The sequence below is a fragment of the Cydia strobilella genome, chromosome 21 (genome assembly GCF_947568885.1).
Source record: "Cydia strobilella chromosome 21, ilCydStro3.1, whole genome shotgun sequence".
NCBI lineage: Eukaryota > Metazoa > Arthropoda > Insecta > Lepidoptera > Tortricidae > Cydia > Cydia strobilella.
The window spans coordinates 6,247,844-6,267,122 of NC_086061.1; the positions used below are offsets into that span (position 1 = coordinate 6,247,844).

General features: G+C 36.1%; 1 protein-coding gene across 1 annotated transcript; it reads left to right on the forward strand.

Moving 5' to 3' along the window:
- The first annotated feature begins 1,011 nt into the window (after positions 1–1,011).
- On the forward strand, positions 1,012–13,983 carry LOC134751134 (uncharacterized). The gene is made up of 2 exons (XM_063686494.1): positions 1,012–1,193; positions 10,357–13,983. The coding sequence occupies exons 1-2, from the start codon at positions 1,160–1,162 to the stop codon at positions 13,608–13,610; spliced, it is 3,288 nt and encodes a 1,095-aa protein (XP_063542564.1). The 5' UTR covers positions 1,012–1,159; the 3' UTR covers positions 13,611–13,983.
- Positions 13,984–19,279: the final 5,296 nt, after the last annotated feature.

Genomic DNA, 19,279 nt, shown 5'->3' on the forward strand with positions numbered 1-19,279 from the left:
TATTAAAATATTGGTATGCTCATAATGTGTCACTTAAGTTTTGCATGCTGGCAACTCGCTCTCTTCCCTTTCAAAAGCCGAACTGTAAGCATCCATGTTTTTGTCTCAATCTCTAATTAAGTTATTTCAAGATATTAACATAATCCAGTGTTTGATCCTAGTAATTAAACTGTGCTTTAATCTACGACTGATCAATAAACTCAGTGCTAATAATATTTCCTTGTTTTACTTAAAACTTCACACCAATAGGGATCACCCACTGCCAAGCCCTATACAGGCTTTTCTTTTAATACCCTAGACCCATATAGTGGGAAGATTTGCTGACTATGGATGAGGTCTTTGGTGGCTCAGTTGGCAGAGCGCTGGAGTATCGATCCAGAGGCCGTGAGTTCAAGTCTCACCCAAGGCAGTAATTTTTCCACTTTTAAATTTATTCTAAGCTTAATAGCATCGATCGCAGACGTTTCTGCTTGTTAAAAATTAATTTAGAATGGGTAGCACATCGTAACTGGTGAATTTCCAATATGACTTGGAACTCCGGTGGCCGTTTAAGAAGTGTAATAACACTCTACCCCCCCCCCTTACCCGTTAGCTTCTCCCCACCCTCGGGTACTTTTAAATAGTATGTGGTTTAATACATCATTCCCTACAACTGCCAAAATTTGCTTATACACGAATTAATTCCCCCGATTGGAAATGTTTGGTCTTCGTTTGGTGGCCTAGGCAAAGAAATTTGATATAAAATAGCATCCAGTTTTTTTTCTAGTGTAATCCTTTCTCTTTTCTAGATTAACTAGGCATGTCAACTATCGTCGGCTCAACTCGGCTCAGTTAAATAATATCAGAATACCCCCCACACCCCGCACAACGCACAACTAAATTACTGGCACGAGTAGTCGGTCGTTCAAACGCGCCTCTCCACCTCCCCGCTCGCGGCGCTCGCCGGTTTCCCCTCCCCCCTTGTACCGCACCCCGCTCACCCGTGCTCCGTTGCTTTCCCTCCCCTGCCCTTCAGTCGCTCCTTCGTACGTCGGCGATGTGACAACAATTTGTACAATATAACCTAGAAATGTTTAACGTAAATAAAAGTGAAAATCATTTGGTGAATGTGGTAGATCTGTGAAGAGTTTTAGTGGCAAATTTAAAGGAAGCTCGGATCATGTTGTCAATTGTGAAGATGGATTTCGATTCAGGTATTTATATTGTTTTAATTTATTAGTATATACTGTTAATACGCAATACAAATTTTATTATGGCATGTATATAGTTTATTATACAAATACAAACACTGTTTTTTGTTTTGCGTGTTAACTGTTTACATCTCATCGTTACTACGAGTGCATATCTATTCTCATTTGTAACTCGCGCGAGTCGGTCAACAGAGAATATTACACGAAACTCTGCGTAGGGGGCGCCACTAACACAATCTAAGGGATTATCGCGAAACAAGAAAATCGAAATTTCGTTATCTAACATCTCTGTCACTTGCATATTCGAGCGATTGAGGCAGATAGCGAAATTTCGGATTCGCGTTTCCCGGTAGGTCCTCTGTAAACAAACCGCCTTGATGCATCAATGTCATATTTTATTATCTCTGAAACCTTGTCAAAAACCTGTTAAAGGTACAGTATGTATAACTTACTCTATGGTTTACTAAAAAGGCTGGTGCTGCACTCTGATGGCAGAACATTGCAGTAATATACTGTAGTACTGTGCCCGTACCATGAGTCACTGACAGTGTCAACACTGACATATCTCGCTCGTATTGACATATTAGTGCGTACGAGATGTATAGAAAGTAAATTACGTAGACGTTATGGCGTAGTGGTCCACTAAGATGGGCCAGCGTGTAGAGAGGGTAGGTGTGTCGGATGGCTTATGGCGCATGGCGCGGCTGGATGGCGATGGGATGGCCACGGGGTCGGTTTTTCGTCCGCACACCAAAGATAGTGGGCCAACAATGGTGCGTACGGTGCATACACGAGGCCCATTCCATAGTGGATGCTCTCAACCATCGCATGGCCATCTCGCTGGTCCAGCTCTGGGCCATCTTGTAGGGGAGCCATTAGCCGCTCATGACATATACGCTAATGATTAGCGTATATGTCATAGTGTTGACAGTTGACACTGTGTGTAACTCATGGTAAGGGTACTGAACTGATCAACTCGTTGAGCATAAAGGCTTGGCCAAACACGCGGCACGGACGCGCGCGGACGCGGCGCTGCGTCATGCCGTGTGTTTGGCGAAGCCTTTAAAGTTGATTCAATAATCGACAGAAAGTCAGCAGAAAGTGGTGAAATATATATATCGCGGACACTCGTGCCTGAGGATGGATTCCCAAAGAATCCGAAACATGTCGCCAAAAGCGACTAAAAATAATAGTGAGTAAAAACCGTACTGATAAATATTTTGAAATATGTCTCACGATAGTTTAAGTGCGATTCGTGTAATATATGTACACGACAAAGTATTGAAAACAAACCTGTATTGAAATTGATTTACGTCAGGGACCGTGATATATTTAATACGTCAGGAAGACTGCCATGGGAAAGCTTTTATTACTTAATAGACCGGTCAAGGGCGAGTCGGAGTCGCCCACCGAGGGTTCCGTACTTTTTAGTATGTTACAGCGGCAACAGAAATAAATCATCTATGACAATTTCAACTGTCTAATGCCACGGTAATCACGGTTCATATTAATAGGGTCCCGTTTTTACCCTTTATGTACGGAACCCTAAAGGGTAAAAACGGGAGCCTATTACTAAGATTCCGCTGTCCGTCTGTCTGTCACCAAGCTGTATCTCATGAACCGTGATAGCTAAGTAGTGTAACCCGTTCGAATAAAAAAAACCTAGAAACTAGACATTTGATGAACCCTGATGAACATGAAATGAACCCTGGCAACCCTAGCCAAGTAAACACATACAAAGAGATTGTCCGTGAATTTTTATCTTAAAATAATAGTAAACACTATGTAGAATCAGTGAAAGTGCAAAGGAAAACATAACCAATAAACTTACATCAGGTTATCATATTCCGATATTCAATCTCAAGCACGCACTAAACAAAAAACACAAAGGTGAGAAGCTAATTAGCCGTTACATATTAATATATTAGATACTTTAAATTCAAAATGAAGGAATAACTGTCTATTTTCAAGAAATTAACGGTACACTCCGGCGATCACTCCAATATTAATTGGCTGCTTGACTGACAGTTAACACTAGTGCATGTTGTGCCAACCTACAGAAATTAACTGAGTGTTGCTACACCAGAATAGGCAGCTGGGCGTATTTAAAGATAGCTCAAACACATCTCGGAATCGAGCGCCATCTATTGACACGCCAAGAAGACTATGGCAATAACAATACAGTATTGACATCGAACTTTGTTTCAAATTAGAATAATACATAATAATCACATAAAAATGACTCCAATACCTTCAAATGCATGCTCTAGATGTAAGAAAATACTAAAAAATAAAGAATACTTAAAATGCTCAGGCTGCTTAAAAATCTTCGACCTTGAATGCACAGGAAATGTTACTCCAGCGAGGTTTAGATTAATGACGAGTAACAATAAGTTAGCCTGGAAGTGCAGAAATTGCCACGAAAATACCCAGAAAAAGGCAACCCCACCACCAATTATTTCGCACACTGAAAGCACTGTAAATAAATCACCAGATAACATAACTCAGAGAAAACGTGTTTTACCATCAAAATCGAATTCCTTTGACGTATCGCATGCCGACATTGATGATAATATATTAAGTTCCACGCTTAGAGATGAAAGTACGTACGAAAGTCCTCGGAGCCTCCCGAGCATATCTAACATGGAATCATCGCAAATAGTTGCCCTGAAAGCACAAGTTGAAAAACTTACCGTAGAATTGGCAAGCGCACATGATGAAATTACTAATCTTAATACTGAAAATCAAGACTTGAATAAAAAACTAGATGATTACAAGAAAAAAATATGCGTATATAACACGCTACTTAAAGAACACCCTCAAGGCAAATGCTCCCCTACAAAAAATATATTACAAAATCCAACATTACCTTTAACTGAAACCATTGATATTGAAACTAATAATAAAATAAAGGACCTAGAAAATGAAATACAAACTCTGAATAAAAAAATTAGGACATTGCAGATTAAATTAAGTAAGGCGTTGACTACGAATAAAGAAATCAAACAAAACTCAGATGCATTAATAAACAAAAGCGTAACTTTGTCACGCATACAACAATCAACAAGAACACTACAAAAGACCATCAAACAATTAGAAAAGGTCAGCTATAATTCCAGTTCTGAAACCTATCACCCAGATCTGACAAAACATCGTCCGTCACCTGACCAAAATAATCTGCAAGAAGAAGAAGAACACGAATTAATAAATACCTTTAAGAAGCCATATAGACACAAGCCGAAGCTTTTGCTCTTGTCTGATTACCACGGATCGGACGTACTGCGTCCCCTCTCCAAATTAAGAAGGAATGATTATGATTTCTCAGCTGACATTATAAACCACGGAACAACGGAACGGGTCCTACACAACGTTCATCAAAAAATCGCAGATTTTAAGAAAAGTGACTGTTTGGTTATAATGTGCGGAGTCAGTGACTATAACATCACACCAATTAGCAAGATCATAAGACTTCTAGAAACAACTGTTAAATCTGCTACTCATACTAATGTAATTATTTGTGACATACCGTATTCCATTAATGATTATTCTGAATATTATAATAATTTTGTACATAAATTAAATTCAGCAATTCATAACAAATTTGACAGCATGCCGCATGTATGGCTACAATCTAATAGTATTTATTTAGGAAAGACAGATTACCAAAATGATGGTAACCAATTAAATTATAAAGGGAAATATAAATTAGCACAACATGTAAACAAAATACTGAAAACTGTGAATGAAAAATATTATAACAGTAATATTTTTTTATGAATAATGATAAACTAGACTGTAATAACTTATTAGAAAACAATAATAATGATATTCTAACTTATAAAAATATTTATGTGCTTCACCAGAACATCAATGGATTAATTAATAAAGCCGATTTATTATGCGTTAATCTGCAAGAACTAAACGATTCTGGTAAACAAATCGATGTAATATGTATAACTGAACACAACATGAAAGCTGGCGATGAAGTTAACCTCTCTATTCCAAATTATAAATTAGCAGCAGTCTTTACAAGAGACAACAGAAATGGAGGTTCTTGTATTTTAATACGAAACATTCACAGTTTCAATATAATATCTGAAATCACAAATACCTCGATTCCTAATATCATAGAGTGTACTGGAATTGAGTTGACAGAACATAAAATCATCATTGTCTGTGTATATAGAATACCAAAAAACAATTTAGCTACAGTAACATTGTTTTTATGCAAAATAAATGAGATCTTAAATAAGTACTGCCACACCGGGAACAAGATTGTCATTTGTGGTGACTTCAATATAGATCTACTCAAATCTACTGTACACTCGATTGACTTCAAAAACCTCTTAAGCAGTTACAACCTTAAGCTAGGAATATTACAGCCAACTAGGTTGTCCAGTCGCACTTGCATAGACAACATAATCCACAATGTTAGAGGTAGTAAAGCTGAGGTTTTAGAATTTGCTCTATCGGACCATACCGCACAATTGTTAAAATGTCCAGTAAAGAAAACATGCTCCATTCCATATTGGTTTGTAGAACAAATTGATTTATCAGACCAAAACATTATCAAATTCATAGATTGTCTACGTAATATTAGTTTTAGTGATGTATTTTCAGCAACCAATCCGAATGAAGCATTTGATAGTTTCTTTGAGATCTTTGACCTACTTTATAAATTGTGTTTTCCTAAGAAACTAAATAAAATTAACACCACTACTAAACCTAAATGGATAACAAACGGTATTAAAAATTGTTGTAAACGGAAAAGAGAATTGTTGTGGAAATATAGACTGACGCGAAAATCGGACCTAAAAGAAAAATTAACATGTTATTCCAGACATCTTAAAAGAATTATAAGCAGTGTTCAAAGATCCATACATGACAGTATCATTGAACGATCAAGGAATAAAACAAAAGCCACCTGGAAAATTATTAACCCATCTAAGGCTAGGTACCCTACTGAAAATATTAAGCAAATTATATCCAATGGAAAGGCAGTTACACATCCTAAAGATATTGCAGAGGAATTTAATAATTATTTCGTGGACCAAGTTCGTCTTGCTACTCCTCATAGTGGCACTAGCAACAAAAATAATTATAAGAAAACAATGACATACTATGCTAACTCCCTATTTATGAAGCCGACAAATTCTAATGACATAAAAATAATAATAAATTCTTTAAAAAATACAAATAGCACTGGACACGATGGTATACATACGAAAATAATAAAAAAAACATCTGACATTATCTCTCCTATACTCAGCCATATAGTAAATTTATGTATTGAGCATGGTGAGTTTCCTAGCAAACTAAAGCTATCCATTGTGAGACCTCTTTATAAAAAGGAGGATAAAGATAACATGAAGAACTACAGGCCTATTGCGTTAATCTCTGTCTTTGCCAAAATCATAGAGAAAGTTATATACAACAGTCTTTACAATTACTTTGAAAAAAAAAACTTATTTGCAAACGAACAAAAAGGGTTTCGAAAGGGAAAATCAATAAATTTAGCAATTTTCGATTTAGTACAAAAAGTTATTAATAACATGGACAAAAAAATCCCTACATGCGCTTTATATATGGACATGTCAAAAGCGTTTGACTTTGTTGACCATAATATTCTCTTAGACAAACTACATGCTTATGGAATTCGCGGTAATGTTTTCAGTCTAATCCGTTCTTACCTGAGAGATAGGAAACAAATTACACAAATCAAAAGAATATCTCCCAGTACGAAAAAAGAGGAAACCTACTCATCTAACTTTAGGAGTATTTGTTATGGGGTACCCCAGGGAAGTGTGTTGGGCCCACTATTGTTTTTAATTTACATTAACGATATGCCTAAAGCTACGGTACACCCGATGGTTCTCTTTGCAGATGATAGCACCATTATTTTTTCTGGACAAAATATAGAATCATATGAAACTGACATAAATAATACCTTAGAAACTATTATAGAATGGCTTGATAACAATAATCTTAGAATAAACCTGGACAAAACAAATATTATGACATTTAAGCAAAGAACCAAATCTACTAGTTTAAACATAGTTTATAAGGGACATAAAGTGAATGAAACGGACATAACGAAATTTCTAGGATTAAGTATAGATAATAAGTTGACATGGAAAACACAAACTGACAATATATGTAATAAATTAAGTAAATATTCATACGCGTTGTACAATTTGAAAAAAATCGCAAACGAATCGACACTTTTAACCGCCTATCATGCTTATGTCACATCTAATTTAAGATATGGTATCCTTTTTTGGGGAAACTCCACCAATAAAGAATTTGTATTTAAGGCTCAGAAGAAATGCATACGAACAATTTGCGGTGTCCAAGAAAGTGAGCCATGTAAACCATTTTTCAAGAGTCTCAAAATTCTTACATTGCCATGTTTGTATATATACGAAATGGCCAATTTTGTAAATACAAACCACAGCCTATTTAGTAAGTTTAAAAGCGTTCGCCTTCAAAACAAACTAAAGTCTATGCAAAAAGTACCAAATAAAACGGCACTTCTACAAAAAAGTATACTTGGAATGGCTCACAAAATATATAACAAGTTACCGGCGAATATAATTGCATGTAAAAACAAGAATAATGTTTTTAAAAAAAACCTAAAAGCTTTTCTTACCGAGAAAGCATATTACTCTATTATAGAATTTTTGACTGAATTACCTAATTAAGATTTACTGCATGACATAACCCTGTTTTGACTATTATTGTTTTCTGTGATATTATGATTAGCGTGTATTTTTATTGAATTTGTATGCCAATAGGCACGACATAGTGATACTGAAATATGTATTTAACATCTTGTAACTTACCTATGTTGAACAAATAAATCTTTGAATCTTTGAATCTTTGATATTTTCTTTTCACAGATGATGTAGGTATGACAAATACTTTTCGTTTTTTTTAATGTCCGGTTTTTTTAATGGTGTGGTCAAATTAACAAACATCTGTACATACAAGCCGTAGCTTTATCTCCATGACTTGCAGTCTGTCTGTGCTATCAAAATCGCTGCAGAGTTACCTTGGTCTGACTCTAGGCTCACTATTTCTATCGATTTATTTTATAACTTAATTGACTTCATAAACTGAAGAAAATCTTTGTCATATCAAGTAGCAAATATATAATTTTCATCACGACGTGTACCTACTGAAGGACAAAGGCATATATGTATTATTCCTGCGGGAGTTATGGATTCTGAAAAAAAACTATCTCACTCGTGAGTTATAGCTTTTTTTAGGGTCCCGTGCCGTATATTTCACTTACCCCCCACGTTGCACAATGTACCATTATGTAACTCCGTATAAGTAAAGTCTAAGTAAAAAACGTGTCTCGGAAAATCAAGAAAAATGTATGCTCGAATAGATGGCGCCATACCTTTGGCCTATACTCGTGTAGATGGTGTTGGCGACACCGTTTGATATTTAACAATTTTAACACATATTAGTGAAAGAACATGGCCTACATGGGTCAATGTCATATGGCGTTCTAAAAAGAATAAAAAATAGAAATAATAAATTATTTATCCATATATATATTATATATTTTTAATTTTAATCCTGCGTCGAAAGATGGCAGTAAATTTATCAATCAATTCTTTATTCTTTCATCACAGGTACATAAATAGGTGGTAACAGTATTCTAAGGAACAGCTATGATGTGCCCTTTGGCGTACTTTACAGACTACAAAATTTAATATGACAATAACCCTCTATATCTATACACTCTTGTATTGTCTTTGCAAGTAGGTATGGCACCCCTATAATATGGAATTTTGATAAGCTGTACAGTCAGCAACAGCATCAATAGCAGCGGATGAGATTATGTAACGGCTCTACAAAAATAGATACGTCTCTAAGTATGTGTATAACAATATTTAGTGTGGCTGTGGAGACTGTGGAGTGCGGCAAATAATCAAATATCGTTGTACGCGAACTATAGAAATATACTCTTAGGCCAGGAAATGAATGCCCAAAAAAAGCTATAGAGGGAAATGCTTGGAAAACTGTTTTTGACTTCGTGCTTTGTTTGGACTAGTTAGGAGGTGAACATATCAAAAGTCCCCGGCCGTAACCCTGGTGCTGGGGGGGAGTGGGGTTTGAAGGTTCCATTTTTTTATTTTTCGATTATATCTCAAAAACTATGCGTCTGAGCGACATGGCCACTTATACAAAATGAAAAGTGATTTAATTTGTTACAAGTTTTATTAAGTCAAGTTTTTCGATATCTTGTATAGTTTTTGAGATATCCGCTCTTGAAGGTTTATTTAGGGCTCACATTTTTATTTTTATTGAGTACATCAAGCTGCTAGGCTAGGTTTGGAATCGTTTTCGTATAAATCGGGGGTGCTGAATTCATTTATGGTATCAACATTGACACCTAAAAACATATAAACTAACTTTCCCTCTATACCTTCTTATTGCTTGGCCTATCTGAATAGTTGAATACATTTCTTTTTTTTTTCTATTTTTGTGTGAAAATCTTAATGCGGTTCACAGAATACATCTACTTAGTACTTACCAAATTTCAACAGTATAGTTCTTAATGTTCTTATAGTTTCGGAAAAAAGTGGCTGTTACATACGGACTGACAGACAGACAGACATGACGAATTCATAAGGGTTCCGTTTTTTAGGGTTCCGTACCCAAAGGGTAAAAACGGGACCCTCCCTCGGTGCGCGAGTCCGACTCGCACTTTGCCGGTTTTTGCCATTTGGCTACGGAACCCTAAAAAAATTGAATGTCATTATTATTAAATCTAAAATCGACGCCATGATTCCTAAGAACAGATTTGGCTATCTCTCATAGTTTCTGACTTCTCCATACTGACCCATTTGGATTGATTACCCTGTATACTGTACTAAATTGAAACTTCTCTAGGAGGATTTGTACCTTTTTTTGATCGACTAAGTATGTCTTATACCATATTATAAATTATATGTGTGCCAAAATTTCAGGCATCGAGTTTTGAGACATTAAAAAGCATTGAGTGTTACAATAAAAAACGTAGAAACCGTAAGCAAGGAATGCAAGATATGTTCCCGATTCTTTCGACTACTCGTTTCTATTTTACCCACTTTGAAGCCTTATACTTATATATATGTGCAGTAATTTAATAATATTTTTTGTTTGTCCGCAGATGTCGAAGTATTGGAAGAAGATATCAAAACAGAGGTGATTGATATCGACGAAAACTCAAATGAAGACAAAAAAGATCTAAATATACTAAATAATGTAGTACATGATCTAGAACTAATACCCATCGTTTACACGACAAAGTTGGACGATATGTTTGTGGGGAGAACTTTATATCCTGTTGGATTAGACCCGAAAGAAGCTACTGCCAGGATAATAAAAGAAAGTAGACCTGTACTACGCACTATTCCTGGACCTCCGAGAAAAGGGCGAAAAAATAAAAGGAGATTTAGCGAATTAGAAGACACACTTCGAAGAATATATCATCCAACCAAAGAAATGGCAATTACAGAAACAGTAATAGAACCGGATGTATGTAATATTAGAATTGATAGTGTGAAAAGTGAAGTTATAGATGAACCAATTCTTGAAGTGAACATGGAAGTTTTAGACGAACAGTCTACAAAAGCGGCGCCCAAAGACACGTGTAAATATAGTGAACTTTTAAAACAGTGCAAACCGTGTAGTGTTTTACTTCCAGTACTAGTAGGATTTGGGCAGGTATTACATGGCGGGCAGTTGCTTAAAGCAAGTAAAGTACAAAAACGTGGCGCAGTTAGTTTATCGCTAAGCTCTTCGGATGATGATGTACCATTAATAACTTTTCCTCCAGATCTACTAATAGGACGCGGAATAATACCCGAAATCCCTGAAAAATCAATACAACCAAAAGTAATTGAAATTAATAGTTTGCCACGAAGAAAATCAAAAGTTACTTCATTTGAAATAGCTCAACGTGTTTTGCGTAATAGCTTATTGGAAATAGAGGACATGTTTTCTAATGAACATTTCTTTTATTTCACTGATAACGATGGTAATTTATTACACTATTTCGAAAACCTTGAAAACAAGGCTCTGTATGAGGCGACAAGTTTACACGAGGCTAGGTATAAAATAAGTAATTGCTGCTGGGTCAAGAAGGATGAATTTGTTATGTCGTTGTATCCTAAAGTTCTTAAATATCCTAACGTGCGTTTCATAAGAACGATACACCCGTGCAAGCCAGGTGCATGTACTTGCTGTTGCCGCAAAAAAGAAGTCTATAAGAAGCCTGATTATGATTTTTCTGGCGAACAATTAGTTCCTTCATCTAGTAAAAAATCTGTCGATGATATGGCAGTTCGGGACTTGGAAGAAGACATTGATGTAAGCATCATAAATATTAATAAAACACCGATACTTAATTCCAATGATTGGTTGAAAAATATTTTAACTGCAAGTCGAACTGATGATGTTAAAAATAGTTTAATAGGAAAAGCACTAAACTATAAAAAACCTCCGCTCGCAAAATCGGCCGATAATAGGCGTTTAGTGACATTAAAAAAAGCAAATTCGCAGAATCCTATCCTAGTTTTCCGAAACTATGCTGAAGACTTTATTGAAATCTATGAAGTAGATTTTGTAGGAAACATAGAAACTTATCTAAGAACAACATGCTACAGTAACACAAGTCGGCCAGATGTTGTAAAGTTATTAAAGAAACGGACTGTAACAACCGAAGCAGTATGTTGTTGGTACAAACGAGAAGAAGTAATTTCCAAACTCCAAGCGTCCAATGCATTGCACCCTGATGCAATAAAATTTGTTAGAACCACTCATACATGTCAGAGTAAAGAATGTAAGTGTTGTTGCAAGCCCGCAATAAAAACGGGAATACAGCTTGACAATATATTTCTTCCAACACGAAGCTTGCTTAGCCTTTCAACCATAAATGCATGGAAACCTGGCAATCTTTCAGAGAAAGACGATGACGATTGCCAAATTACTTCAGTAATGACCAGACCGACACTTAAACAATTACCACAGAATACTGATGAAATACCAGTTACTATAGTGCCTACACTTAAACCGTCACCACAGAATACTGCAGTGCCAGTTACTGCAGTGCCTCCAAGCATGTTCGTTACTGACGTTGTAGACAGTGACGAATTGTCAAAGGAAGTCAACTCGCTGATTACCTCCATTTTGGACAGGTTTAAAGACGTGCGACTTACTATTAATGGCGATGGCAAAGTGGCTGCCGCCTTAAATACACCCGTTAATACATTATCTACAGTAGAGCTAAAAGTCCTTGCTAATATACTCTCCTTTGCTCAAAGCCAAGTCAATTTGTTGGGATCTAAAGTAAGCTCGGGATCGTCTTTGTGTCTAAGTAATATTATTAATCTTAAAGTAGACGACGTGCAATCGAACACGACAATCGACCCCAATACTGTTTACAAAGCTTTTGGAAAGAATGTAAACTTAAATACAAGTAATACAACACAAACACAACCAATACAACCTACTATTGAAGATATGAACCCTCCATTGGCATTTCCGCAAGCTCCAACGGCACCACAAACCTACACGTTCTTTACAAATTCAATGTCCTCGAAAAACCAACAATTTAATGATGCGTTTTCCTCGTTCGTTAACTCAAAAATAGATACAAACACTGAAACTGCGACACCAGTAATTGAAAATGTGTTTTCATTAAAAGAAACTGAAACTGAAAGTGCTGAAGAAAATTCTTCATGTACAACCGTCTGGTATAGAAAGCCAGCCTCTCAATCTAGTCCATCTACCTCTACTCGTTCTGAAATGACTACCACAAATAATACAAGTAAAAAACGGACCGACAACAGCGAACCAGAGACAGGACAACCTAAAAAAATAAGGGTCAAGTCGCCTACAAAATTAGGTGCAGTTACGAATAGCCCTCCAAGTATTCTGACAGCCAATATACCAATACAACAAACTCCTCCAGCAGGAGGAGCTATGCCAGGAATTTACGTTTTGCCAAATAATAACTTCGTTGTTCCGTCTTTAGGTCAACCTCAAATGGACAATAGCGTGCCCCCTCCAGGGCAACCGCCAATGCTTGTTATAAATCCTCTACATAATAATGGTGGTACACTAATCCCAATGAATACTACATCACAAGTAATAAATACTGGTAATAATTATATAACAGTTGAAAAAGGTGTTCCGACTCAAGAAGCTGTGACTGCAGAGGCAATAGAAAACCAAGATCCACTGAATGACTCGGTCATGGACAGTGCTCCAGATATGGACGGGGATTCAGAAACGGTCTGCGTTCTAGAGGACGAGGGTCTAAAAACGGACAACGATGATGACATGAACTGCGATGAGGACATAGAACTGAAATATTATCCAGAGAATACTGAAGAGGAAGATTGTATACTTGGTTTCTAAAGCTTGATGATTGAAGATTGTCGCGTTTATATTAATGGATCTCAGCTTATTTGATAATTTTTGTGTGAAGAAAAGAGAAGTACTAGTATAAACCGTTTAGAGCTCATTGTGGCGCTATAAACACTAAATTATTTAAATAAATCGTGCAATTCATTGTCGAACATAGGGACATTGACCTCTTACACTTTGTAAAATTATACGTGTGATAAATGTGTATTATAATATAAGGTATTATTGTTACAATGCTCTTAAAATTAAAACAATTGTTACTAATAGTTACTAGTGAAAAATGTAAATACCTAGGTAATACATTATCCGCTACTGCGCAATAAGTAAGGATTCACTCATGCGAAATAAACAATTTATTTCTTTATTTTTGTATTTTATTTTTCTATACCTGTCCCTACAGACAGCCAAGTTTTAAGGCGACTAGTGTCGTCAACGACCTTGGTGGCCCGACTGCTGTCATAACCGGTTTTTTACCTTTTGTTAAGTAAAAGTTAAACTATTAGAAGTATTAGAATAAATTAAATTATTTTTAGAAAATATTTTAAGTTGTTATATAGAAAAGAAACACTACTATTGTTGGTCACATTTTCTTAGTATATTATATACTGTATATCACATTTTATTTTAGTTAAAAAGTTTAATTCTCTATAGGCCAAGCAATAAGAAGGTATAGAGGGAAATGCTAGGAACACAATTTTTGACTTCGTAGCTTTGTTTGGACCATGTTTGGACTTTGGACTAGTTAGATGAACATATCAAAAGTCCCCTACCGTAACCCTGGTGCTGGGGGGAGAGGAAGTTTGAAGGTTCAATTTTTCGGTTTTTCGATTATATCTCGGAAACTATGCGTCTGAGCGACATGGCCACTTAAACAAAATGAAAAGTGATTTAATTTTTTACAACTTTAATTAAGTAATAGTTATTTGTTATACAAGGGTGCAAAGTTGTATTTTACCCGCGAGTGTGGAATTGAAACACGAGCAAGTGAAAGGATTCTATAGTTGAACCACGAGCGAAGCGAGTGGTTCTAAAATAGAATCCTGAGCGTAGCGAGTGTTTCAACACACGAGAAGTAAAATACATTTGCACCCGTGTGTAACACAAAACTTTTCACCTCATTATAGCGAGGAAAGTGCAACATCCACAGGCGTTAGATCATCTTATCACTGGAATCACTCATTTTTTACGATATTATAACAAAAACTGGAAATTCTGTATTTTTACGTGAGAAGTTATTAAGTAAAAATTTTGTTGACAATGTTGACATTTCTGACGTATGAAATGAAATGTCAATGATGCGTTTTGAAATTGCTTCGACTCAACTTGTGCGTTCAGAATTATATTTAACATCATTATTAAAAAACAAACGTTCCTTATGGAACTTTAAGGTTTATGACATAAAATCATTAAATAAAGCTAAATTTGGTATTTTTTATTAGATTCTCAAACCATTTGTTTTATGATAATTAATATCGAACGAACCATTATTATGAGCGTTTTACGTTTTGTTATCTGTCAAGCTACTTAAACACGCTCCATCCAAGGTCAAATCAAATTACTTTCCCCACTAGTGGATAAAATGCGTTTTTCCCCGCTTGTTTTAAAGGATAAAAGACAACTTTCCGAGCTAGTGAGGGGAAAAGTTTTTTGATATCTTGTAGTTTTTAAGATATCCACTCTTGAAGGTTTATTTAGGGCTCTCATTTTTATCTTGATTATCTACATCAGTAAAGCTGCTAGGCCGGGTTTGGTTACGTTTTCGTATAAATCGGGGGTGCTGAATTCATTTATAGTATCAACATTGACACCTTTGTCTTTTATCCTTTAAAACAAGCGGGGAAAAACGCATTTTATACAGTAGTGGGGAAAGTAATTTGACCTTGGATGGAGCGTGTTTAAGTAGCTTGACAGATAACAAAACGTAAAACGCTCATGATAATGGTTCGTTCGATATTAATTATCATTAAATAAATGGTTTGAGAATCTAATAAAAAATACCAAATTTAGCTTTATTTAATAATTTTAAGTCATAAACCTTTAAATTCCATAAGAAACGTTAGATTTTTTGTAATGATGTTAAATATAATTTTGAACGCACAAGTTGAGTCGATGCAATTTCAAAACGCATCGTTGACATTTCATACGTCAGAACAGAAATGTCAACATTGTCAACACAATTTTTACTGTTCTTCTCACCGACTCACGTAAAAATCAGAATTTCTAGTGTTTTCTGATATAATATCGTAAAAAAAATTGTGATTCCAGTGATGAAGATGATCTAACGCCTGTGGATGTTGCACTTTCCTCGCTATAGTGAGGGGAAAAATTTTGTGTTACACACGGGTGCAAATGTATTTTACTTCTCGTGTGTTGAAACACTCGCTACGCTCAGGATTCTATTTTAGAACCACTCGCTTCGCTCGTGGTTCAACTATAGAATCCTTTCGCTTGCTCATGTTTCAATTCCACACTCGCGGGTAAAATACAACTTTGCACCCTTGTATAACAATAGTTATTTACGATACAAGTGCGGAAGAGAAAATTCGAAACGAGTGGCGATAAATTAAAACACGACCGCAGGGAGTGTTTTAAATCGACACGAGTTGCGAATTACCTTTTCGCACGTGTATCGTACAACGTTTTACAGTACATATGGCCCTTTAAACTTTCGACATATGGACGAAAAGTGCTCTTTACGCACTAGTGCTAGAAAGTAGCACCATATGTACTGTAAATAACTATTTTCTTATTTCGAAAATATCTGCACCAGCTTTTTCCCACGGAAGTTTAGGGATAGCAATGGATAATAGCGGCTCCTTAGGGGGGGCGTTTGAGGCACCAGTCCAAAAGGGCGTGGGTTCGAATCCCAACGCTGCCACCATGTAGTATTCAATGAAACACCACGAGTCCTTGACAACAACTGTTTTATTTACATAAGAGGGTACGACCCAAATCTTACAGATACCTACATCTACAACAGTATTTTTAAAATCTTCATTTTTAGTTTTAAAGTGATAGATGGCAGTGAATTTACTGTGGTTACAAAATTTACTATGACAGTACCGGTCTTCTATCCTATGATATCCTCTTTGATCTATGATAATAGTAAAATCGTTTATTGCAAACCATGGTACAATATAGATGTTACAATGGAAAAAGACCACATGGCAGCATGGCACCCTGATGGTAGGGTATGACAATTATCCTTAAAAATACAATGCGGGAGAGCTTATAGAGGGCAGCACTTGCTTTGGCGTGAAGTGTCAATGTACAGTTTATGTTTCCGATTCAGGTCACAAGATGGCAGACCCTCCAACGCGCATGGTTCCACGAGTTTTACATTTTTAGGGTTCCGTACCCCAAAGGGTAAAAACGGGACCCTATTACATTACTAAGACTCCGCTGTCCGTCCGTCCGTCACCAGGCTGTATCATGTCATGAACCGTGATAGCTAGACAGTTGAAACTTTCACAGATGATGTATTTCTGTTGCTGCTATAACAACAAATACTAAAAACAGAATAAAATAAATATTTAAGCGGGGCTCCCATCTCTCATACGTCATACAACAAACGTGATTTTTTTGCCGTTTTTTGCTTAATGGCACGAAAACCTTCGTGCGCGAGTCCTACTCGCACTTGGCCGGTTTTTAGTATTTGTTATTGTTATAGTGGCAACCAAAATACTTCAAAATACATCTGAAAATTTCAACTGTCTCGCTATCACGGTTCATGAGATACAGCCTGGTAATGGTAACAGAACAGACAGATGGACAGTGGAGTTTTAGTAATAGGGTCCCGTTTTTACCCTTTGCGTACGGAACCCTAAAAAGGTAGGTAGGTACTTATAGTGTTTATATGTATGTTTATGGCTGTAAGTCACAGACTTTAATTGTTTATCCATTTAGGGTTCAAGCTAATTTGGTTGTGAACATAGAGTAACTTATAACGTTTTTTCCTTAGACTGTATCTATCTATTACGGAGTTATATCTATCTTTGGTTGTGAATAAACATAAATAAAAGTGAAACCTAAATGGCTCAACAAATAGTCCGTGACTGTACATTAGATAATTTACATACTTACTCATACGTACTATAGATTAGTATGGATTGCCATCTCTCACCATTGGTATCGAGTGTATGAACTCAGACCACCACTGTTAGTGGATCCCGATATCCATTAAAAGCATACGTGATCGCAGATCATCAAAGTGACGCGCTAACTACGATGAAAGCAATGACATTGTCTTACTTTCAAAACAGCGTAAGTCGTATGACACTCAGCGCCACTTATTACGTTTTGGTTCCAGAGGCATCGCTGTAACGCCCAGCGGCGGCCATTATTGTGACGTCATCAGCGCTCGTATTCTGGAAGAGGCGCGATTCGAATGCAGTTTCTGTGGAGTTCCGTTTCCGTTAGACGTTTTATTTTGTTTTTAGAACTAACGCGGGTTTCAGATTTTTATTTAATTATAGCCCAGCATACTTTTTAGGGTTCCGTACCCAAAGGGTAAAAACGGGACCCTATTAGTCCTATTACTAAGACATCGCTGTCCGTCCGTCTGTCACCAGGCTGTATCTCATGAACCGTGATAACTAGACAGTTGAAATTTAACAGATGATGTATTTCTGTTGCGCTATAACAACAAATACTAAAAACAGAATAAAATAAATATTTAAGGGGGGCTCCCATACAACAAACGTGATTTTTTGCCGTTTTTTTGCGTAATGGTACGGAACCCTTCGTGCGCGAGTCCGACTCGCACTTGGACGTATTTTATATGCAGGGCTGTTAAGATTATAGTTTTGCTGACTGTACAGGAGTACCTACATAAGTACCTATAGGTAGTGTAGGTATGCCTATGTTTTATAATTAATAATTTCTAAGATAACAATAATATCCTATGAACGTAAAAACCATTTTAAAAATAAAATCTGTTGTTGACTGTGTTGGGGACTATAACATCTTCGGATGTAGACCGTGATTCGTGAACCTCGAAGATACGTATCAATACTACAATTTAAAAATAATACATTTTTAAAGTTGACGAGGATCTAAAATAAAAAATAAAACCTTTATTTACAAACCGCATATAAAGGTAAGTGTAAGGAAAATGTTACTAAGTAGGTAGGTTAGGTACCTACCATAATAAATAATAAAAACACGAGTTGAAAAAGGTAACCCAACCTCCACGTCTTAACAATAAAATATAATGAGTGAAACAGAATAGGCAGGCACAATAAGTATAAACTAAAGTTTTTAGCGGAACCCAACGCAGGCTTATCTATAACCAGTGAATAACCACTAAAGCAGTACTTATTGTCGAAAAGACAGTCGTGTCAAGATTCCGCAGCAAGCTCAGTTCTCCATACAAACGTAGTTACGCTCTCATTTTAAAACGACTGGGTAGATTGCTGAAACTAAAACTTTGTACTTACAATAAGAAAAGGTCTATCTATGCCTGTAATTAGTTTATGTAGCTTCAGATACCATAGTAAAAAAAATACAGCGAATTAAAGTTTTTCATATAAAACTTGTTTTTGCTCTATTTCGTTTGTTTCATATCATAAGGTGCAGCTATATAAACTAATTACAGGCATAGATATTCGATATACCTCATGTCATTGTATATGCGAAGTTTCATTACAATCCAACACGTA

What these genes read in the sequence shown, in the direction of transcription:
- LOC134751134 (XM_063686494.1), top strand. Translation starts at nt 1,160, where the DNA reads ATGTTGTCAATTGTGAAGATGGATTTCGATTCAG. An exon ending in GAAGATGGATTTCGATTCAG is followed by an intron (nt 1,194 to 10,356) that starts GTATTTATATTG and finishes GTTTGTCCGCAG; the next exon opens with ATGTCGAAGTATTGGAAGAA.